Source organism: Cupressus sempervirens, chromosome 2 (assembly GCF_028749045.1).
Source record: "Cupressus sempervirens isolate cs-2001-9-10 chromosome 2, ASM2874904v1, whole genome shotgun sequence".
Classification (NCBI taxonomy): domain Eukaryota; kingdom Viridiplantae; phylum Streptophyta; class Pinopsida; order Cupressales; family Cupressaceae; genus Cupressus; species Cupressus sempervirens.
The window spans coordinates 529224586-529249674 of record NC_143119.1 but is presented as its reverse complement, the minus strand read 5'-3'; the positions used below and the strand labels follow the sequence as shown (position 1 = coordinate 529249674).

General features: G+C 36.9%; 1 protein-coding gene across 1 annotated transcript in view; it reads right to left on the bottom strand.

Annotated features, from left to right (window-relative positions):
* Positions 1-1194: 1194 nt before the first annotated feature.
* The window catches only part of LOC149573283 (RNA-dependent RNA polymerase 1-like), a 73485-nt gene continuing 49590 nt past the window's right edge, over positions 1195-25089 (bottom strand). The window contains exons 2-4 of the mRNA XM_089814495.1: positions 20133-22000; positions 11348-11498; positions 1195-2141 (exon numbers count right to left, since the gene is read on the bottom strand). Coding sequence (XP_089670621.1) covers positions 1362-2141; positions 11348-11498; positions 20133-22000 — 2799 coding nt within the window. The 3' untranslated portion in view covers positions 1195-1361. The remainder of the gene's footprint in view (positions 2142-11347; positions 11499-20132; positions 22001-25089) is intronic.

Sequence of the window (25089 nt, the reverse complement as noted above, 5' to 3'; positions counted from 1 at the left end):
ATAATGTATCTTAATGATCTCATTTTAATTGTTTAATGTGCATTTTGATAGATGCATGACGTGTAGATCAACATCTTATATAATGCAATTATGTACTTTGTTATGATTAACGAATTGTTAATCTTGATTATGGTTAATGCAAAAATGAATTTGACTTTTCAACTAAAATTTTCTTATCTCTTCCTCATTTCTAGCATTGTATGATTGGCATGTGCTGACTAGGATTTGTTTCTTAAGGGACTATATTTGTAGTTTTATCTTCATTTATCCTACTTTGGATTCCTGTTATGTGTTGTAGTACAAATTTCTAATTGCAAGAAGTTACAATCCAAGTTTGTGTTGGTTACCATGCATTGTAGTTCAAACTCTAATTGAAAATTCATATATAAAATAGCCACCTTTTTAGTTTGGTGTTGTTGCCATGCAGTGCAGAGAAAATTTTTAATTGCAAACAATTACAAACTAAGTAGCGGATCTCATTAGTTGCTACGATTTTCATGAAAACACTAGATAAGAATTCTCGGCACAAAAAGAATCCTCTGTGCCTCTTGTTTCTGGTTGTTAATATGCATTGTAATACTTTTTTCTAATTGTAGATGTTAAGACATTGTTTCCGGTGGTTGTCATCTATCATAGAACAAATTTACAATTGAAAACTCATTTCTATGACTTTAGTTGACATGCATGGTAATACAAATTTCTAGGAGATGATTGTAGATCAACTTAGCATATCCCATTAATTGGTTGAATTAGGTTTGAGCTTTGTTGTTTAGATCCTGTATCTCATTGGACTTGTGGATGGCAACTAGGCATAAAATTTTGCCAAACATCATATGTTCTCATTTTCTTCAAGTTAATAAATAAATCTTAATGGAGACAAGTTATTTGCTTGATGATTTATTAAGGGTCAATTTGGCTGCGGGAATATAAATATAGGAATAGAAATACTTATTCTGGAATAGAAAATGGAGATACATATTCCTATTCTCTGTTTGGTTCAGCCAGAATTTGATGGGGAATTCACGGACCCAAAAATTTATATTTTTTAAAATAAATAAAACTGTAATAGGAATACGTATTCCAATTCCACCTAAATAGGTGAAATTGCAAATGCTTATTTTTGGGCTAAAATTAGAATACGTACTCCTATGTTATTCCCATTCCAATTCCGATTTGATGCATCCAAACGAAAAATTTAAAATTTTAAGAATTTATATATACCTATTCCACTTATAATCCCCTACCAAATCCACTTGTATTTCTGGCAGTAAAAGGAATATTGTTTTAGACATTCTAAAACTTGAATTCCAATAAACAATTTACATTAGATGTGGAAAACAAAAGAAAAAATGAGATTGTTGCTACTTTGTTCTTTTGATGTCAAGTAAAACATCAAATAGAACCCATGGAAAACTAATGAGATGAGCAGTTTTAGCGTCATCGTCGTCACAACAAACTCTCTTGCCCCAGTGACTTGGATGGTACGTTACGTAATACCAAGCAGATGCCTTGGCTAAATTTTTGCTACTTTCAGAAACACCACTGTAATTGTCTTTAAGATCAAACCACTCTCTGGCGTCTTTTTTCAGAGATTTCACAGCCGACATAATGGTTTCTCTAACATATCCATACCTTTTATTACTACCCACGAAGTTTGACATACTCTCGATGTTTCCACTTATGATTTCTGCTTCGTTTTTTATGCCATAATGATCCATCAATGTGGCCAACCTAGAATCATACCTAGCCTTGTATTCAAAGGCTTTCTCAAGATATCTCTCATATCCCGGCACTTCCAAATCCTTGTCGTATGCCTTCTCTGCAAAATACAGTTTGGAGTTATGTAGAGCAGCTTCTTGAACGGATCTGTAAAGTTTACCAAGTACTCTTGTTGATTCATATGTTTCCTTATCCTCTTTCTCCATAAAATCTGGGTATCTTTTAGGATGTAACTCGTGAGGGATTTCGGCAGCAACTCCAGTCTTGGAAAAGTCGACTGCTGTGGCATGGAGCTCGGCTAACTGTAGGCATTTGTGACTCCGTGCCATGTCAGGCTCTTGATCCGCGAATGCAAGATGAGAGTTATCTATAATTCCTAAGGTGTCATTGACAATATGATTTGCAAAATGCTCTTGCATATCCTGCATCATTGTAAGACAGATATTAGACACGATGCAATCTCTAAGAAAATCACCTACATGTAGTTCTCGCTAACAAGATGCAATATTTCAATTGGTTGAAGCAATTAAACAAATATCCCAAAACCAAAAATAACATGCACACGGTAAGGAAACACATTTTCTGATGCCTCAACAAAGACCCTGGAGTTTTTAACTGTATCTACAAGCAGAATAATCCATGTTTAAGATTAAATAAAAATCAAATCCGGCCCTATTTCAATCCAAAAACTGAAAAAACAAATGGACAGTCTTTTCTTGAAAAAATCAGTCACGTCCGTAAAAGTTTTTCATGCATATGCTACAATAACTACGTACTAGGGACTCTTGGTTATCCACCTGAATTCGGGAAACATGTCAAAGGGTGCTAATGCTTATACTTTAGAGATACAAGGAAGCTTCTTTCAATGACATAACAGTTTGAAAAGGAAAAGGAATCAAGTACAAATGGTAGTCCTCTTACAGAACACTTCAATGTCATTTAAGATTTTATCAAATATGATAGCATGCATCTCGAGAGAGCCAAACTTCGATGCATTTTCAAAGAACCTTTTTTCAATGGACCTGCAACCATCCTCTTAGAACCCTAACGACAGAATATAATTCACAATTATGTCCTGATCCTGAAGTTACACAGCAATATTCTAGCAACACTTCCTTGTTGCTGAATCACGCACAGGCCACTTAGCCGTGCACTCAATAAGTAACAAGAAACGAACAAAGATTTCCTTACACCATGAGTTCAATCTCATAAGCCAAGTGTCGTCTTCCGAGGTACCCGCGTAGGACTCTTCACCTTCGACAAGAGCCATTCTAATTTCAAAGACCCTCCCTTGTCCTTTCACTTTGTTTTAAGGTGACTATAAGACCTCAATGAATTTCTCTTCTAACTCGTCTTCGATTACAGTCTCAATGTTGCATACAATAATTATCTTAACTCGAGTACAGCCTTAGTTGGCCTAGTGGTGGCGAACTTGTACTCTTGAAAGAGAGGTCACAAGTTCAAATCCCACTTGAGGGTAGGGTATGTACGCCTTTCAAAAAAGAATACGAAGTAGTCCCATATCACTGTCACCATACGTAAACCCTATTCGTTCAAAATTGAATGAGTGTGACATTCCAGATTAGATGGACCACAAATTATAACAATAATAATAAATGTTTTAAATGTAAGGTGTAATACATTACTTTTCCAACAGCGTGGTTCAGAGATTTGAACACGGAGCTAGAAAACTTTACTATTTGTTCACTTGAGCTCATCTCATTGACTTGTAATAACCACTTCGCTTTCAGCCTTTTGCAGAATGTTCTAGTAATACTGACAGGACATGTTCTAGAACGGAGAACTTTCCATAAACTGTTCATTTTTCTTCATTTTTTGGTGCAGAAAATTAAATTTTACCCCTACTAAATTGCCACCGTCCAATCAGAAATTAGAAATTAGTACTTTAAAATTAATTTAAAAATAATCTGCTTTTTGACCTTAGAAATTTATTAGTTTGATTATAGAAATTAATTGTGCCCACCAGTGAAAACATTAGTACCCTGCCTTATGCAAGGCAGGGACTAATAAAATAAAATTATAAAATCTTTTCTCGAGATTACTCCTCTCTCTCTTTCTTCTAATCATATTAGTATGGGGTGGAACTTGAGACCTCTTGATTGTAAAGGAGTCCCAACTTACCATTAAGGTAAATAAATTCCTTATGTATTCAATCTCACTTAGATATAGTTACATAAGAGTAAATACTAAATATGTTTTAAATAATATTGATAATCAATAATACATATATTAAATAAATAAGATGAAAGTAATTATTGTTGTTATTTATATAATATATATAACGGATATTATTTATTTATTAAGATTTAATTAAATATTTTTCATTTTTTTATTGGTAAATGGCCGAAGCCTAGATTAATTATTATTATATGTTAAGCGAAAGTAGATCCGAACCCAAGACCTCCCACATGAGAGGCTCGCAAGCTACCATTGCATTGTAGGCTTTTGCCTAGATTTAATTAAATATTATTAATTAAAGGGAAACCTACTTTTATTTTGTACCATAGTGGGCATAAAACAATTCTTTATATTGAGTAAAATATCCACTTAGAAATGTTTGTTAAATTTTAATGATTTTTGTTTACTATGTTCATAAAATCTTTTGATAACTAAGTGGATTTATTGTTCTTATTGCAAGTATTGATCATAGTGGTTTTTATGTCTAGTATCTTTGTAGGAGCTAGGACTTCCTTTTGGTCACCAAAGGCTCCTTGATTTAATGTGATTATCTTGAAATGTTATATTATGTTTTGTTTTGTATGTTTCCATATGTATTGATGGTTGATGAAAATGATACCCTGTGGATTTTTATATGATACCTTTACCATCTTTTGATGTATTCTAAATCTTCAAGTGTTGCAATGAAATTTTGTTTCCTTAATATGCATCTTGAACATCCTAGTTGTAAATGGCTAACGATTTGGGGTAAACCTAAGAATGTTCTACCTTAATAGGTTCCCTTTTTAACCTTCCTTGTGCAATTTTTGTGGATTAGGATTTTGTGTCCTCGGTGAGTGGCTCACCATAGGTGTTGGGACCCAAAAGGGGTCACTGGAGGATCTTGTGTAGTAGAGACCAAGGCCTTGAGTAGGTTGGCTCTACATGTGAGTTTTAATCAAGTGGAAACATTAATTAAATAAATTGGTTTTGGGGGTTTGGGTTAACAAATTAATCAAGATAAGAGATATTTGAGGCACACTTTTCTTGTTGGAGTATTAGGACTATGTGTCATTCTATATAAGGCCTTCATGTGGCAGGGTGATAATAGTTCAAGAGGTTGATCCCAACATTAAGGAAAGTGTGATAAGGCCACATATACCATGTTGGAGTAGTGGGACCATATGTCATTTCGTGTAAGGCCTGGACGTGACAGGGTGACAACGGTTCAGGAGGTTGATCCCACATTGAGGGTTAAGGGTTATGCGATGACGCTCACGTAGTTGCATTCTAAGCCCTCACTCTTTGTTGGTCGCCTCTAGAAGTTGGTGTGAATGTTTTTTTCTTGTATGTTGAATATTCATTTGGATGAACCCTATACTTTAGATTTACTTAAAACCTATGTGGATCATGTTCTCATCTCCTTGCTCGAGGAAGTGGACCATTTACATTTCACATGGTTGGGTGGTAAAATGTTTTGGAGGTATTGTTCGTGTTTCATGGAGGGCTCTATGTGGAACTGTGTTGAGTAGCTATTGAAGATTAATTCTTGAATCTTTAAGTCCTATTATCCATATCTTTTGAAGAAAATCTATGTATATATTGTAATGTAGAATCTTTGAAAGGTTCTTGAGATCTTATGTATATGTATCATGAGTTGTCAAGTTATGTAATACAAAGAAGAGCACTTCTAGGAGAAAAGATGGGAGAATTAAATATGTCGTATCATATCAAAAGCTTAATGGAGTGATTATGATGTTACAGCATGTATTTTTTTTTATGAATTGATTAAGAGATGGTAATAACAAAATATTATGATGAGTAAAATACCTTCTTTTTTTCTAAAGATTAACAAGATGTTGTAAAATGAAGCAAATAGTGATTAAAATATGGTTAGTAAACATGTGATATTAGAAGTTTAAATCTACTAAATGCGTCATAAAAATAGATCAGCAAATGCTAAGTAGGGTAATAAATGCACTTGATTTACTAAGTCTTTCACACGTAATGAAAATTGTAATTTTTGCAAAAGGAGAATAAGTAATTGTGATCCAAGCTATTTGAAAATGAGAGATCACTTAACAATTGGATAGTCCATATATTTTTAACTTAATAATTAGAAACTGAGAGCAATGTTGTCATAGATTAATGTCAGAGAGCCCTGTTATGACTCTTGTATGTAAGTTAGGTAAACAAGCAAGAAGAAGCAATACCAAAAAGAAAATTTATTCACTAAACTTAGTAACATTTAGTCCTCTCCTTCCCGGTTCCTTGGTGGGGCATTACATGCATTAACTGATCAAACTAAGTATGAAAATCTGTGCAATCAGATTATTATCATCTCTTGGTGATCGAATAATGATCTCTTGCATAATATCGGTTAAACAATGATTGGATGCATTCACATTAAGACATAATAGGATCGAGCAGATGATCCATTTATGTTTATGCAAATCAGCAACTTGATATAAATCATGTTTTGGTTAAACATTAACTAAACTGATTAGTATAAGGTTAATAACTCTTTATACCAACAGTCATGTCATGAGCGGGCATGAGACATGTCCTCTCATGACATGCCTGTTGGCTTTGTGTCTTTTGAAACAATACTTATACCTAGCCGAACATCCAAAAGAGACATTGAAATCAATTAATGCTCTTTCCTTCAGAGTTCAGTGACTGCAAACATAAGATTCCTAATTACATATTAATTTTCAGCATTTATCAATATTGAATTGTCAGCGGCATACACAAATCAATATTGAGATCTTCAATAAAGTTCTTCTTGACGTGATCAATTTCAATTTCTGATGCCTTGGTGGTGTCTTACATGCTAAGGATTATTTAAATTATTGCACTAACATTATGTAGTTACTATGAAAAGACTTGGTCATATGCTTTTAAATTATTCAAAAGGCCATTTGAGGGAAACTTTTGAATTCAAATTGGTATTTTACCCCAACCCTGTATAAGGAGGATTTTCTTTTCATTTTGATTATTCAAAAGTGCACACATACTAGTTTCAGATGTGAGCAATGGTTTGTCGCTGATTGGTGTGATTTCACACAGGAATCATCTTTGTTTTTACAGATTTTACAGTTTAGAGTTTCACAAAAGGATGATGATTTTCAAGATATTTTTAATGGTGATTTTTGGGGTCTGTTTATGAACATTATTGCCATAGTTTTGTTGTTTTCTTAAAGGTATTGCAAAGATTCCAATTGGTTGGCTGTATCAATGAGTTCCCAGGTGAATCCCTAGTTGGTCATACCACCATTTATGCAGATATTTCATGATTGGCTAAAGAAAATCATTGTGGGTAGATTTACAAACTGTTATTTAAGGGCTGGACTTCTGTGAAGAAGATTTGGAAAGTTTCAAGGCTGGGATAAAGTTTTAGGCAAGTCATACACTACCACTAGGTCACAGGACTCCTACAGCCAGCCCGGTACTTTCCAGAACAAAAGCTGCCTATATTGTTGGGGGAAGGTTACATACTTTGATTGTCGCAAGGATCTCTAGTGTTGTAAACCTCACCTAGAAAATGGATCTCTATTGATTGCATTAGGGCTCTGAAAGCTGTCAATAATCAAGTGCAATATATTTCTCATGGTGTCACCATTGTACGGTACTCAAGGAGCTAAGATTCTCGAAATCTCACTTAGACAAGTTTTCACTGCTAGCTTGATTCCCTTGCCATGGTGTCTCAACAAACTAGGTCTTCTTAAGGTGATCTCAACCGGAGCAAGGATCCTTTGTATAAATCTTGATGGTGACCGGTTCAGCTTACTCAAACATGCTTCCAACATATCTAATGGAATATCAACACCATCATCGAGCTCTTTGTCAATCTTTTGTAGTGCATTCAACCACCACTGGCCGCCATACTAAGATCCAAACTCTCAATCTCACCCCAACAGGCCAGCAAGATCACCAGCTGTAATACCACTGTAATGTTTCGTTTCAAATTTAGCACAACTTCCACTATGCAACACCTTCACCCCACAACACTTTCACCGTATAACCCTTCACTTCCACCACACGTTACTCCACCCATACGGCCAGTATGGCAGCCATACTGAACTACCACCACACAGTCACCTTCTACTTGTATGGCACTGCTCCACACATACAAACACCATATGTCACTTGGCACTCAGTGCTAGACACTCGATGTTGGGTAGTCAACACTTGACACTTGGCACTTGGTAGTCGACACTCGACACTTGGCACTTGGCACACTCGACACTCGGCACTTGGCACTTGGCACCGCAATGCAATGGTTTGATCTTCATTAGAGTAGTAGCACAAAATAGTGCAGCCGATAATATTATGTGGAGATGGATTAACAAAGGAATAAATGAGTTGTTTCCACCAAAGTAATTGTATTCAAATAATATCTTTGATTTCATCAATATAATAATGAAGTACAAAGTACAGAACTTCAACTAGAATTTGTGAACACAAAGAAAACATCAAATTCACCATGCCCACTACAATGCCAGACTCGGCTAAAGGACTTTGGGAAGTTTCTTGAAGGGTTACAAATAGTCCGACACATTTTATTTATTATTTGAATACTTGGTTCCCCCCTTATTATTAATTAATTAAAGGTCCTTTATAATATTAATTAAATTTTGGGAACACTTAACTAATTAATTAAATTAAGTCGCTTTACTAAAAATTTGGGGACATTACAGTGGTTCATTGTTGGCCTTCTATTTGCTTCTTTTTAGCATTGTTTTATCCTGTTTAGCAACATTTTGTAAAGGGTTTTGGATGAAGATAGCCTTCAAAAATTGTTTTTCCTTTTTTTCAAGAAGCTTATGTTTTTGTTCTATAGTCATATGCAATTATTCAACAACTATAATTTTCTTTCCATAGTTGCATATCCAACAACTATAAATTTTCTTTCCATAGTTGCATGTGGTTACACTTTCCATTGATGAAAAAAGTTTGATATCAATGTACACTTATAGTAGACGTTTTTGGGGGTTGGAAATCCATACCCTCAAGGATGTTTGATCATCCCTAAAATAGTTGAGGAACATCTTAGATAACAAAGAGTAAATTTCCACAATCCATAGATGATCTTTATAAGTTTCTAGATTCAATTGTGTTACTATTTTTGCATCAACGTTTCAGATTACACTCTATGATCCATCATCAAGATGAATGATAGAGAACAAATGAAGTGAACCAATGATTGGTTCACTTGATTTGTTCTCTATCATTCATCTTGATGATTGTTTCACTTCTTTTGTTCTCTACCATTCATCTTGATGATGGATCACAGAGTGTGATCCAAAACGTTGATTGGTTCACTAGATTTGTTCTCTATCATTCATCTTGATGATTGTTTCACTTCTTTTGTTCTCTACCATTCATCTTGATGATGGATCACAGAGTGTGATCCGAAATGTTGATGCAAAAATAGTAACCCAATTAAATCCAGAAACTTATAAAGAACATCTTAGATGTTCATCCCAAGGATGTTAGACCCCTGTAGACACCTTCCTAGAGATGCACCCCCAATTTCCCTTGTGCCAAGTGTTGGCCAAGAGACATCCCTTGCCACTGGCTTATACCAAGGATGTCAAGGAGATGAATCCTAAAGTAACATAGAAGTAAAGTAATCGAATAAAAGGTCCAGTTTCATGAAAGAAGAGCTAAAATATTAAGGCTTTGTGATTTTAAGAGACGGATTCAGGATGGATTCTAAAAAGGTAAAGGCAAAAAGCGAAATCACACTATGTTTCTTGGCATAAATGTATCATGACATAACTATTAACATAGGTGACATACATGAGTATGTAAGAGGGAGTTATGAGGTGGACTTGAAAGGATGCAGGAGAGGCCTTTGACCTCTAACAATGGGATTCATAATAGCATCTTGCAAGTGGTTTGAATGGACTATGTTGGAATGCCCAAGTTTGGTGAGTGGAATATTTGAATCTTGGAGTTAAATGCTATTCCTAGAGATGGACTCAACCTGATGGGTGTTGGAATTTAATGAGAACAATTTGGGCACCAAAATTGGATCCCTTGATTAGGCCCATGATTTTGGAAACCACATATGGATTTTGGTTTGCCTTGGTTTATATAATAGGTGCTTAAGATGGAGCTCAATGTTATGTTGCTCGATTTTCTTACGAGATAAATTGAAGATCTATATTGAAGAGTTGATTAAGTGTATTGTGATTACTACATAAGTGATCTTTTGATGCTTGTTATTTTTTGAAAGGGATTTCCTAGGACATATCTTTTGTGTTACTGTTGTTGAAATAGTAAAATATATATCTATATGCGCTCTCTACAATAGGGTGAGAATGAAAATTATATAGTTTTTACCTAGTTTCCTTTCAATGAGTTCTTTTACACGCACTTTTAGGTATGTATCTACATGCATTATTTCTCTAATAGTGTTAGTGGGGAAATTAGATAGTATACACCATATCCTTGGCTCTTGTCTCCCACACCAAAACGTGAAAACACGTTCTCATCTTGGAGACCTATGACTTAAGATGAGGTTTCTTTGCATCCCTTGTATTTCTCATCTTGGAGACCTATATGACACACCTAAAGACAAGGAAGCTTCAAATAGAGGAGACTTTCAATGCATGTGCATGTTACTAGGAAAGCCACTAATGCTACCACAATATCCTAGTTGAGTATTTGGTCATACATTTGAGCAAAGATATTCTCAAGGACAATGGAAAAATATTCAAATCAATTTAGTATGGACTTACTGTAGCTTGCAGTAAACTGAATCCAATGCCTTCAAACTGGATCTGCCTCCATAAATGCTCATGCAAGATCTATAAATACTTACTTTCAAACCACAAGCTAGCAACCAAAAATAATCATTATTTTCTTCTAATATTTAGTTATTCAGGTCTTTCTGACAGCATATTCCTAAAATATGGAAGATTATTTATACATATCCACTTGAGATTATAAACCAACCATGAAGCTAGATAATAAATTCCTGACAAAAGAAATAGAGGTCAGTAATTACCTCTTATATTGTGTATTGTTTGTTCTAGACTTTAACCAGAAATGAGTGAAAATGGAAATTATATGAACATACCCAAGTTCTCAGTTCAAATGGGAAGATTCAACATAAAGCATATGTAAATAATTTACCGTTCAGTGGTATTAGTCCAATGATCATCTCTAGGAATTGAGCAGTGGGTGTGACTGTTTCTCCTAGGGCACAGTTTTAGAGGCCAAATGACAAAAATAATCCATTCATACCATTGTAACTCATTATATTCCACAGTTCCCTTGTATGCAAAAATTAAAGACAAAAGGCAAGATATGGACTTAATGGTAACGTGCAAAAAATGTTAGTGTGCTGTCAAAGCATTATGCACATTTTAAATTCATATCTGAAAATTGACAATATGAAACTTTTAGATTATTATTCAAGGAATTGCTATGTTTGTACCTCAATGGTCACATTGCGATCCAATTGTATAAGTGGCTTGGCAGCATAGTCCATTGGCTTGTATTCTTCAGATGGAATCAGTGATTCATCCCAGCTCACAAAATAAAGATCACCATCAAGATCACTACCTGAGCACTCATCCGGGTGGGGCCTGCATAATCATAAGTATTTCAAATAAATTGAATGCATCAGGAAATTCTGTATTACCACGAAACAGTTCAGCTCAGATGCAATTTGAATGCTGAAAATGATTGACATCTTTTTATTTTAACTTTATTTCAAATAGAAAAAAAAAGCTAACACAAATTCGTAGGATTTTTATTGCTAATGGCCTTCAACGTTAAAAGTTAGTATCACGAATGGAACCCATGATAAATAACAAATACAATTAAAAACTCTGGCCATCCAAGATTCCAAAGTCTGCTATCATCATCACTTTAAATGCAAAGAAAACCTGAAAACATTAGGTCAATGGAACTTAGGCAATCATAACGTGCAAGGTAGAGGAAGTTATGAAAGCCCCCTTCCAGGTATCATTGGCCAAGGAACAAGCTTCTCCGGAAAAATTCAGCACATAGAGATTGTCATTTGACAAATACACTTCTTTAAACTTTTGTAAGGGTATTACAAACTTCCAGCCTCCCATGTGTACCAACTACTGAAGGTCTCTTCCAGAACTATCATGGTTCTAATTTGAAGGTACCATCTTGTTTATTCTGTTGTTTCACTTTGGGATTTTCATAGATGATAGAACCATTTGCAGAGAAATATTAGTAATGGCCAACCTTGATGAAGCCATGTCCTTGGAAATTTTGGAGCAGATTCAATCAGAAAAATGCCTGCCTAGTTGTCCTATTTGAAGTTAATTGCATGGACATAGGTCACCTTTCTACTATGAGACAATTTGCCCTGCAAAGAGGTCTCAATAATATAGCCTTTCACAGACAACGATGTATATTACCAGAGAGATATCATTCATCAGTGAACATGCACTCGTAGGCAAGCCAACATCAGATAAAGAATGAGACTCAACCGTCGTGGAAATCAACTTTCCAATACTGAAGTATTTCATATACTACCAAGATACAAGTAGTCGGAATAAAGTAACTATTGTGTTTAGTACTTGTTAAAGCTTAGTTGGGCTGGGTAGTTAGGAGGTGAGGGAATGCGTTGGTTGGTTTTCCCAACCAAACGACCCTTCTATGAGTACTTGGAATATTGTCAATGTACTCATGATGTTTTTGGTATTAATAAAGAAAACATTTCCTCGCCTACTAGTATTGTGGTATTAAAGGTACATTCTATGTTTTACTTTATGTGTATCTCAAATTTCAATCGTGTTATTCTATATGATTAGCATATCTCTGTGCACTTGAATTATATTTCCACTCTACATTTATGGCGCCGTTGCCCAAGTCCGAACCTAGAGGTCAGCATGATGGAGTAATGGGAAGACCCTTTAAACTGCTCATCCAAGTAACAAACAGTGACAGAAAAAAGAGGAAGTAACTACGGAAGATCAGCTGACACGTGATCTAGTGACGGCCTAGGAAGTTGTGGTCGATCTCTACATAAGAAGGGAAGCCCGTGAGAGAACAATTCCTTCAAGTACAATACGTGATGAACTTTCGGTGCCATCAGCAGTGTACAATCTCCTAGGAGAGATTCCTCGCCTATTAGCACGCAATTTGATTTGAGTAGAAGAGGAAAGAGTTGAGACACAAAGGGAATGAAGGAGACAAAAAGTACTCCAGCAATTTGCTGAAAGGAGGACCAAGGAACGTGAAAATTCCAAAAAGTGAAACAGACAATAAAACTGATTCATGCCCCTTATTCCAAACATATATCCCAGGTGGGTACAAGGACAAGAAACTGAGGAAGAAGTCGCCTTGAGGACACTACGTCTCCAACAGTAGGAGGAGAGATGTCATAACTTGAGGGGAGGACAAGGGGATTCCACGAGAATCCAAGAAGGACTGATCAAGCATACAATCAAAGGTATAGCAAATTTGGTCATCTCGGAGACACCAGGTAGGAAGTTAGGATACAGAAATTCAAAGACCCCTGCACGAAGAGATCTCCGACAAAGTCCGGAAGAAGAGGATACTTTCAGTAATCAAGAATCAGGCTCCTTGTCGAGAGCGAACGTCCAGTCAGGAGGAGGTGTTCCATCAAGAGGAAGTGTTCAATCAGGAGGAGGTGTTCCATCGGGAGGGAGTGTGCCACTGAGAAGTGTTACGCCAAGAAGGAAAAAGACCCACATAATGGCAATAGACAAACAAAAATTGCCAAGGTTCACAAGGGATGGCTCAGAGGACCCTACTCGCCACTATAAAACATGCATAACAATATGGCAAGCCAACGGAGAAAATGACCCAGATGAGTGGCTAAAAGCTTTCCTTGCCACACTAAGTGGTACAGCCATTGACTAGTATATCGATTTGGAGGCAGCAAAGAAAAACACATGGAGTAATATCTGCACAGCCTTTGAGGAAGAATTCAAAATCCTGAGGGACGATGATGAAATAGTAACCAAGATTTACAACACAAGACAAACGAAGAGTGACTCGGTTAAAACCTATAGAAGGCTAAAAGAGCTAATAGGGAAACTTGACAACAAGCCAGCAGATGGACTAAAGAAATGATGGTTCATTGAAGGATTAACACCATCCCTTAGAAAAAAGATGAAGATAGTCCCACCATTAACCTTTGGGGATGTGTGTACTCGCGTCATGGACATAGAAAGCGAGAGTAAAACTTCCAAGGCAAGAAGGCATGGAAGCACAAGTGAAAGTTCCAAAGAAAGCGAAGAAGAATCCAAAACCATTCAAGTCCTGAGAAAAGACCTGAGGCGATCGATAAAGGAAGTGGCAAGAAGTAAAGAAGAAAACAAATACGAGAGAGAACTTTGGTGCACTGATTGTGATAAAGAAGGCCACACAAAAGGAGCATGCCCCAAGAAAGCATTTTGCGAGATTTGTCAGGTACTGGGGCACGCAATTAAAGATTGTCCCTACGATTTAAAAACATGGAGTGCTAAGTATTCCTGACCCAAGGGGAGAAATCTACACCACCCTCCACTCCTCCGAAGAATACAAATACGAAAGCCTTACCAGGAGGATACAAAAATAACAGGAGAGGAAGTAATCATAATAGCAACAACAGCAGCAATAACAAGACACCTCAACGTCCAATCCAGTATGATTCCAAGGGGAGACCAATGATCCAATGTAGGAGATGCAATGAATGGGGACATTTTGCACGAGATTGCCAAAGCGGAGGAAGACAAAATGGAGGGATGCTCTGTAAATGGTGTGGGCCAAGCAATCATGAGGATGCAAATTGCCCGAGACAGAAGGGGGTAAATATGTTAGCCATTGAAGATCCAGAAGGCAAAATTCTTGTGGTCACAGGATGCAAGCCAAAAAATTAACCTATCCAGATGCTACTACGAAGACAGAACGATTTCAGGAAGCAAAGAAGGACATTCAAGATAGCATGGGAGAGGAAGGAAAGACAAGGCCAGAAAAACCTACTTCCAATAGGGGTGTACCAAATATTGTGAGGCAAGTACTGATAATTTATTAGAAACACTACCCCAATTGCAAGTAGTGCTAACTCAGGGGGCAAATTTGAAAGGGACAACCTCAAAGAAAGAGAAGGAAGGAGAAGCATGGACAAAAGACAACACCCTGTTCACTAAAGGAATAGGGAGAACACTAGCGGTCGTGGAGATGGAGATACTAGGGTGCAAGCTTTCAGATACTATTGTTGATGAAGTTCCAGCATAAATGTCTTATCAAAAGAAACATGGAAGGAAATAGGGAAACCTACACTTTGGCCACCGACATTTCAACTAATGGGTCGACCAACATGGAATCAAGAGTATAGGAACGCTGATGGGCCAAAAAGTCATAGTAGGCATGCAACAATTTTTTTTTGGATTTTGTGGTTATCACTTTAGAGAAGAAAGGGTATGATGCTTTATTAGGCAAGGGATGGTTGGTTGCAACAAAAGCTACCCATAATTGGAAACGGAACACTGTATTGAGTCTGAAGGAAGAAAGTACACCATAGATCGAAGGAACTAGTCAGTAAGTCAGGACTTGGCATCAGACTCTAAAGTAGAAGACTATGAAGGGATGGAACCAAATGAGGAAGGGATGCTCAGACGACGACACAAGTTCTCTTAATGGATTATTCCACTGGCAAATGGGAGACTATGAAGTTTTCCACGCAAAATGTAATATGTTGCAAATACAAGAATCTGAGTCAGAAGAAAGCTAGCCAGAGGGGTACACAGAGTATAAAGAGAATGGGGCAATAAAGTTATCTACTCTAGATAATAAACCTATCGGAGCTAAGTTAAAAGCATATGAAGAAAGGAATAAACACGTAACCAACTATGTTATAAGTACTGAGGGAGGAAATGAACAAATAAGAAAAGCAAAAAGCGGCCTAATAGAAAACCTTTACCCTAGCTCATATAAAGGGATTACTTGACAAAACATCACCATTATTGCCAGCCTACATATAGCAATCGTAGTTGGAAGCCTTTATATAATGATCATACTACAACAATTACAAGGAATAGTCGTACTAGTCGTACGAGAAAGAGAAGTCGTACAAAGGAGAGTAGTATCTGTACGGGGAGTAATATCCGTACAAGTAATAGTCGTACAAGAAGCTACAGCCATACAAGGAGCCATATCCATACGAAGAACAACAGTTGTACGGGGGGCAATAACCATACGGAAGTGGAATAGGGGAGTACGGATGAAGGAGACACCCGTACGAGAAGCATCCGTACGAGAGGAGGCATCTGTACGTGAGGCAAAACAAGAAATGTTTGTACAAGAGGGAGAAGCAGCCATACAGGATTTTGTATGGGGGAGGTCATCTGTACGTGAGAAAGTGTTCGTATAATAGTAGAAATCATCTGTATGACAAGAGGCAATAAAGAGAAAAACAAGTCGTACTTACCATTTGCAAGAAGCAGCTTAGGGTCGTATGGTGGCAATCCATAACATGCCTAGTCCGTACAACATTGCCATACGTGGAAGTCTGTTACAAGTAGTCACATCACAGGAACAGTTGGTATAGGTGGCATATACAAATAATTAAGGAAATTTTGGAATTGACGCATCAACACACAATGGTGAAATTAAGCATAGGAAACCCGAGCAAAGGGAATATTATTGACTCCAAAAAGAAGAAACCTGCAGCACTGAAAGCAAAGGAGATAAGGAAGATGACAAAAAGCAAAGGGAAAATGGCACAAAAAATCGCAGCTAAGATTATCACATTTGATGTGTGATGGAAAGTGAGTGTAGGGCCTAGTGGGAGAAAGCAGAAGTGGATCATCCTCTGAAAAAAGCATTGTGCATAGCAAAAGTAGACAAAATAATTTTCATGCCAATTTTTGAATTAAAGGAGTTTGAGCCTATACTCTGGAATTTAATCACAAGTTATGTGAGATCATGTCATAAATCTATAGTGCAGTATTTCCAGCAACAGGTGACAATTTCTTCTTCAGCTAAAGAAATAAGTAGGATTTTTGGAATTCCCAATAGAGGGCAGGAACTGGAAAAAACCCTTATGACGGTAGAAAACAAGAAGTGGTTGAAACAAATGTGTCGAAAAGATCTTACAAGTCTGGAATGGGAAGGAATTTTGAAGAACAGTAGGGGTATCAAGAAAATTTTCATTGTAAATGATGAACGGCGATGTATTGTAGATTTGGTGAAAAGTAAGCTCACAATCGGCAGCCACATGTTAGACATTGCCCTTTAGATGTTGCCCGTAGTGGGTGGACTATATAAAGGACAGGCATATAACTAGGCTCAATTTCTTTCTGACAGACTTCGGGAATTCATGGAGTTGAAACACAAGGCCTTTTACATGCCCCATCACGTCGTGGCCTTATTCTTAGAAGCAATACAGACTCAGGTGAGGAGCGAGCATCAAGGGACATAACCGGCCAATAGAGTGGAACCCTACAAGTCTGCTATGACATACTGGCTCCATATGGATACCATGAGTGTAGGATCTCACAACAGGGGCAAACTAAAGGAAAAGAAACTGAAACAAGTAGATGTGGCTAAGACACTCAAAGAGGATGAAGAGGATGAAGAGGACGAAGAGAGTTCGAAAGTGGAGGGCAGCGATACGGATTCATCTTCCTCAAACTCACAGGGGGCAAAATTCCACTGAAGTCACCTACAGGGGACTCAACAGGAAGTTACTTTCTTACCACCTGCGGAGGGGCCACTTCCAATTGGAATATCAGAATCTCTAGAGATTTACCATAATATGACTAGTGATCCCGAAAGAACTACTACAACAAATATTTCCGACCCAAATCAGGAAAGAGCTGAGAAAGGAGCAGGCGGCAGGCAACAAATTCCGACATGGGGGTCTTTTAGAATATCACTTCCGAGGATGGTGCCACAAATCTATCCAGAATAGCACTCCGATACTAAAGTAATAGATTTGAGATGCCAAACAAAGTGTGCACATAAAGTGAGGTTGCAAACAACTCTAGGCCCAAAAGTACTACATCCAATTGCTCTAATGGTACAACCAATAGGAGTAGTGGATAAACAGCAGGAAAAATCCACACTCAAGAAAGTATGACGGTTGTGGCTATGGCAGATACGATCCTGGAGGACACTGACAAGTTACTCGAGGAAGAAGGCATGGTGTCTTCCCTTCTACATGCAATTGCTAACGAACATGTAGAGATACAAAGCGAGCGTGGGGAACCTTCGGACACAGTTTCTTTTGCAGCCAAGGTAGGGTTGTAACTTGTTTCTCACCGAGTTGCATGCCATAGAGCATTCTACCACGAAGCTCATGCAGCAGGCTAGGTCTCAAAATCAGGAAGCTATCATAACAGCAGCAGAAGTGTTGGCCACGTTTATGCAAACTAGCTGCCATACAGATTGGGGACTATTAGAGCAAAGTGGATATTCAGAGGACATGGCCACTACATGGACAAGCAATTCTATCATTTCTAGTGGACAGGAACAATCGCCACCTCTCATGGAGGCCCTTGCAGCTATAGAAGTTGCCTTTCGAGGAACCTTTTTGGAACTTCAGCAGAAAAAAAGCTTAGCTAAGGCATGGGGGCTGGAAAGGCAAAATCTTCAACATTAGTAGAAAGCAGAAAAAGTTGCCATGGAGGAAGCCTAGAAGACAGAGAAAGTTGAATTGGAAAGCAAGATGGCCATAGCAAATGCCAAGAAGATGGAGCTTCAAGAATATTGCAAGGTGTTCGGACAAAACAAAAGACAGCTGAACGGGACTTGCAACAGCTACCGGAAGCTTTGAGCATAGGGATGTCCTCCCATCCCTCTTCTTGAAGTCAAAGTTCTTTTTGTTGTTTTCATGTTCAGCAATCATCTAGAAGACAGTTGCTTCTTTTTTCTTTTTTCTTTTGGGGGGGGGATAGATGTAGTCGGAATAAAGTAACTATTGTGTTTAGTACTTGTTAAAGCTTAGTTAGGAGGTGAGGAAATGCGTCGATTGGTTTTCCCAACCAACCAACCCTTCTATAAGTACTTGGAATATTGTCAATGTACTCATGATGTTTTTGGTATTAATAAAGAAACCATTTCCTCGCCTACTGGTATTGTGGTATTAAAGGTAAATTCTATGTTTTACTTTATGTGTATCTCAATTGCATTATTCTGTATGATTAGCATATCTCTGTGCACTTGAGTCATATTTCCACTCTACAATACAGAAGAATAATATTGGCTTCCCTTTGAGTTAAAATTTCTCATTGTCTACAATGAACAGAGTGAGGGGAAGAAAACACAACATTACTTTTCTCTTCAATGATTTTTTATGATGAAAACAAGATGCTAATGCGCTAAATATGTAGAGGACATTACAGGAGAAATCAGAGAAATGTTGAATTCCTTGAACCATATCTATTAACTGCAAAAACACGGTGCAGGTCTAAAAGAGCAATTTGAATTTATCAAACTCTTATTCAAAGAATGAATAGGGAGATTGGTGAGAAGGAAGCACACACACAATGCTCTGATAGGTTCTCAAATTTCACTCAACAAACATTATGAGTTTGGAATCTTGGATCATAATCTGGAAAATTAGATCTTCAAACTTGCCACTAAAGATGTTACAGAGAACCATTGCTTCCTATATGGTTCAAAATTGGAAGGTCATGGGCCTTTTAAAGCCATAAGAGTGGTTCAAGATAATGCTGTAATAGTAGATCTGTTATGATTTTGAAGCTAAATAATAAATTGCTTCAGCTTATACTTCTTGGAAGGATATCCTCAAATGTGAAACATATCAAGATGATGACTTTCTACTTCGGTTCTCACTAAGTAATGCTATCTCTCACAGATGAAATGAACTTTATATACTTAACAAGAATAGCAGAAATGCAACTTTAACGTTTTTGAAGTCAATAAATTTTCTGTTTGATGATCTTGCAAATGCATTCAGATGGTTTTTCTGATGTACAGTGTACCCATGGGAATCACTCCTTTCTCAATAGAACATCATGCAATTGAATCCTTTCAAAATTTTAGCAGTCTGTGCATGAAAATTAGAATTTAGGACAACATATCAAAGCCTCAATGGGTTTCCAAATGAGAATTCCAGACAGTGCCTAGAATGCAATAACAAGAAATAACATAGCAAAACACATTATTTAGCTGTGATGCTACATGATGGTAGCAGCAGAAAATAAAATACAAACTGAAAGAGTCGAAAAACAATAAGGAAAATTATAGACAATCAAGTTCCTTGCCTTGGTCCATGCTGGGGGAAAACGATACAATCAACCATATGATGGAGCTTCAATGTGTTCTTGGCCAAGAGGATGCGTATATCCCCGGGATGAAGGCAGGGGTTTTTGGCAACAATTACTTTTCCTTCTATTATGGAGTTGGCATGGTTACCAACATCATGAAACTGCTTGTTTCCTGGAGGACAGGAAATTTGAATAAACACTTCACCATAATTTAGTGTTCCAGTTTCATCCAGGCATCCCATTAAACATCTTCCCTTGGGAACAAAAATGCGAGCCTTACTTTTTAACTCTTGAATTTTAGATGCTCGAAATGCTTGAAGCATCATTGACAAGTAAGGCTCTGAACTTGGGCAGTAGCCACATGACAGCATATCTGTGAGAAGATGGTGACTTTCACCTGAAAAGAGAATATGCAGCACACCAAGAGCATCATCTCTGTTGGTCAGAAGCTTATCCAGGTGTGCAACTGCCTGTTTCTGCAGATTCTCAAAGTTTTCATCTTTAACCCCCAAAGTAGACAGAAGAGTAATAATTTGGCGGTTTAAGAAAGAGGGCCCATATTTTGTCCAAGAAAGGACATCAAGACTTATATTATTTGAAGTGTACTTCCGCATGCTTGGCCGCAAGGACAGTTTGCGGCTAGATGTTGGATCTATAGCTACAACACCTTTGTAGCCAGCATACCTTATTTGAAAAGCAGAGGGTGTTTTCTTCTCAGATCCACACTTACGAGCCACTTCTTCTGCCAAAGGAGAAGATATTTTACCGATTCCATCTGAGAAATTATATTTTCTACCATTACTATCAACCTCTATGTCAGGAATGTATTCAAATTCATCTACGGCAACGTCGACTGTTTCAGTGGAAGAGCTAAATGACTGTCCCATTCTTGTTGCACACTTTGCAACACATTTTATCGATACAAAGTTACCTAGCCATTCCCTTATACCATCTGCACGAAGTGTGTCAGTTGATGCAAACATCCACAATGAACTTTCACGCAGCTGACTTGAAGAGAAAGCAAGAAACTCGAACTTCTTATTCCCTATCACAATGCCTTCTTTCAAAACAGATAGAATCCTCTCATATATTTTTGTATGCTTTTGTGGTTTTTCACGACCCATCCATTGTGATAAGTCACGAGAACTAAGTGTGTTCAAGTTCTCATCAACAAAGGAAACACGAAGAAAGTTGTCAATGCATTCTGCAAAGTGTCTTGTCACACGATTGGAAACATTGACTTCAGGTTTACAGAAGTAGATTTTTGTAGGAGTAATCTGTACCCTGTTGATGCGCATCAGACCATTATGAGATATTTCTTCAGACTTAAGGTGCAATTTTGAGTTTTCCAACATACCTAGTTCCCTTGTGAGCCAATCTACAGGTCCATAGCAAGTGTTCCATCCTGAATTACTAAGTTTTGTTAAAGCATGATATAAATAAGCAACCGGCCTTCTGTCTGGAAGTAGCAAATTGAAGAATTCCTTGCTAAGTGTAGGCCAACTAAGAATGCCTTGTTGAACAAGTGAATTTATCTTGAACATTATTTTGTAGGGTATGTCCAAATCTTCTGGAGGATTTATTATTGGCACCAAAATTGAGGTTGGAATACGAGGTCTTCCATGCTCCAGCAAAATTTTGTCTTCAATCTCTTTGTAATGTGCAAACTTCTTCTGGATATGAGAAATATCCTTAGAATTGGATAGCTCCATAATAAATGATGAAGATTGACCTATACTACAACATTGTGTAAAATCTGTTGTTCTGATCCACTGAGCATCTTTCAAGTCTTTGTAGTTGCAGCCATTATTATCACATTGTAAACCTGAGGACATACTGCTGAAAATCCTTGGAGCATTCCGTAGCTGTCATAGTCAAGCATATCAGCTGATCAGTAAATGCATTGAATTCCTCAACTTACAGTCATTTCAGTCATTTTGCAGCAGAAAATTGTTGTTTTGATACTTCTTGTTTCTAAATCTTAATTAGAAAACAACTACTCATTCCAGGGACTTCCTTCACATTAGCTACAGATATGACCATTCTTGTCCAAAAGCTCCTAGAAAATAAGATATACAATTAAAAGAAAGAACTTGGTGCAAATTTTCTTACATTTTATTTTCTTTGCAAGACATGACAAAAAGTTGTTATTTACTTGTAATACTCACTGCCTAAAAGATTCGATCTGGACAAAAAATTGTGATTTACTTGTAATACTCTCTAAATGGCAGATACAAGACACTGAATCTAGATCTGTAAAATATAGAATATTACAGTGCATTTCTCTAATGTCCTAAATCCAAAATCTAGTTATACTATTAAAACTGGAGAATAGATTCACAAGTATTACACAAACTTCCCCCCTAACACCCAAAATAGTTAGCTACTCTTGCATACGCAGGGCTAAATTAAAATTTAACTTTATAGAACATTACTGAACATGATTTCTCTGATGTGTGCATCCTATAATCAGGTCTGAAACTACACTATCACAGCAGCAACATTAATATATTTGAATCCCAGTTCGTAAGAAAAAACCCACAAAAACTATTACAGTTAAATACCACCAATGTCACTGCAACACCACAGACTGATATTGTTTGATTTCCAAACGGAAAATACATAGACTATGATCTGATTGGAAAATTACTAACAGGAAAAAACCCCTCAAAACACATCTAGAATTACAGAAACAATAATAATGACGCTCTGAACAAACCCCTCAAAACAAATCTAGAATTACAGAAACAATATTAATGAAGCTTTGAACAGACAACAGAAAACTGTTGAAACTCTTAAAATCTTGAAGCTTGAATGCAATCTCATGATGAAACTGCTCTATGTGAACAATGGAACTTCGTCCACTATCAACCTGAAACACATGGGTTTCCGTCCCCAAGCCTTCATCTACAATGGAATTTCCTTGACTATGGAAATTTGCAGACATAAAGTTTATACAATGAGAAATTAAGAAGTTGAAATGGCATAATCTCTATTTTCCCAAACATTCATTGCATATATATTGTGCTTGGCCAATTTGGTGGGAAAATAATTAATTAGCAATTTTACAAATTTCTACTCTACTCCCACTTTCCAAATCTGCACTTGATGGGAAAATCGTTATTAGAAATATTTCAATTTCCCACTCCACTATTGCTTTCTAAATTTGCACTGGGTGGGAAAATTGTTAATTAGAACATTTCAATTTCACACTCCACTCTTGGTGGGAAAGTCGTAATTAGAAATATTTCAAACTTCCCATGATGGCACAAATTCATACTCCCCACTAAATGTTTCCAAATATTTAATTTAATATTTGAATATCCTTTTGATATTGACGATATTTGGACATTCATATATAGCAAATTAATTATTCCCCTTGATCTTTTATGATTGACCCAAGAAGAACAAAATGAATTACTATTGACTACAAACCAATTCTTAACAAAAGGGGACATCACAATTTCAGGATAGTGTATGATTGTAATTCTTACGAAGATAGTTTTTTGTTTTATCCTACATCAGTATTCCAGATTTCATTTTAGGATTTTTGAATGATCCTGGTATTAGTTTAATTTTGCTTGTCTGTACATTTGCTGGTAACTTAATGTCCTTGATAATTCATCAAGAAAGCTTTCAAACTAAATGGATGGTATTATTACCCCACCAATAATCCAACACTGCCTCAAAGTAAAATGTGGTTTTCGCATCAAGTTTTTCATGTATTCAATATTTTCAGTCTTAATAGTCACCTTTAGCCCCTACAGCTGTATTAAGAATGTAAATGAAGTACTTTGGATCCTTCTCTTGACTATGTTTAGAGATAATTTGAAGTCTTCAATTTTATTCATATTGAAATTGTTCTAAGTCAATTTTGATCCATAATTTACACTAAAATTCAGCTGGAAACTACAAAATCAGAGCTTAATGCTACTGCACAACTTGCACTGCAACTGACAGTGAAATGTTGAGGAATTAAAAAGCTACTGCTCAGAGAAATGAATTAATGATATATCATGGGAAAAGCACATTAGGGTGAAAACCCCAGATTGAAAGTGGCCAATTTCTTTTCTACGAATGTGTATTGCTCAACTAGCAAAGTATAAATATAAATACAAACTCTCCCAGGCCTACCTTGTTCACTTTGGCTGCTTCTTCTACTTCTCATGGATGCAACAACTTCGATTCTCCTCCCCCTTTTGTGTGTGCAAACTCTCAATGTCTTCATAAAGGCTGCTGGAAGACTCCAATATCTTTGCAAAGTCCTCTTTCTCAGAACTTGAAGAGATAGAGAAGCTTTAAAGCTAAGTTACCGATATGTCAGCTCAGGAGGGAGGTGCGGACTGGTGCGTGGATGCGAGAGGAGGCATGGTGGATGCTGGCAGGAAGCGCTGTTGTCTCCTGCAGATGCACGCGGGGTGCTCCGGAGAGCATCCGGGCGCATCCCGTGAGCATCCGGATGTTTCCACCACCCAATCACTTAAGTGACTTTAAAAACATGTTATTTAAATTGTCTTTTTTGTTTTTTTTCTATTTGCCTCAAAACCCTAAAACGACCCTAAAAGAGGCCATTCATTGCCCATTCTTCCCATTTTGTTTTCAGCTAGGCTCTCTTCTCATTTGGTCTCCATTGTGAAATTTTGAAAGCAAGTTCAGTAGTTTTGAAGAGGATCATTCGTAGGGTGTCTATTGAGCTTCCACAAAGAACGAATAAGCATCTAAGGTAAGCATTCGATCCATTTCATGAGTTTTTTTAGTGATTTCTTTTAGTTCTTCATGAATTTTTCAAGTTTTAGGAGGAATTTTTCAAGAAATTTTGTTTTTTTTTTTTTTTTGGTAAAGAAATGAAGGAGTAAGTTTTTTTAAACATTTCTAAGTTAATTTTTTCTATTTTCTTATTAGATTCATAGTTTCTATTGTGCAAGAATGGCCACTACTAATAGTCAAAGTTCAG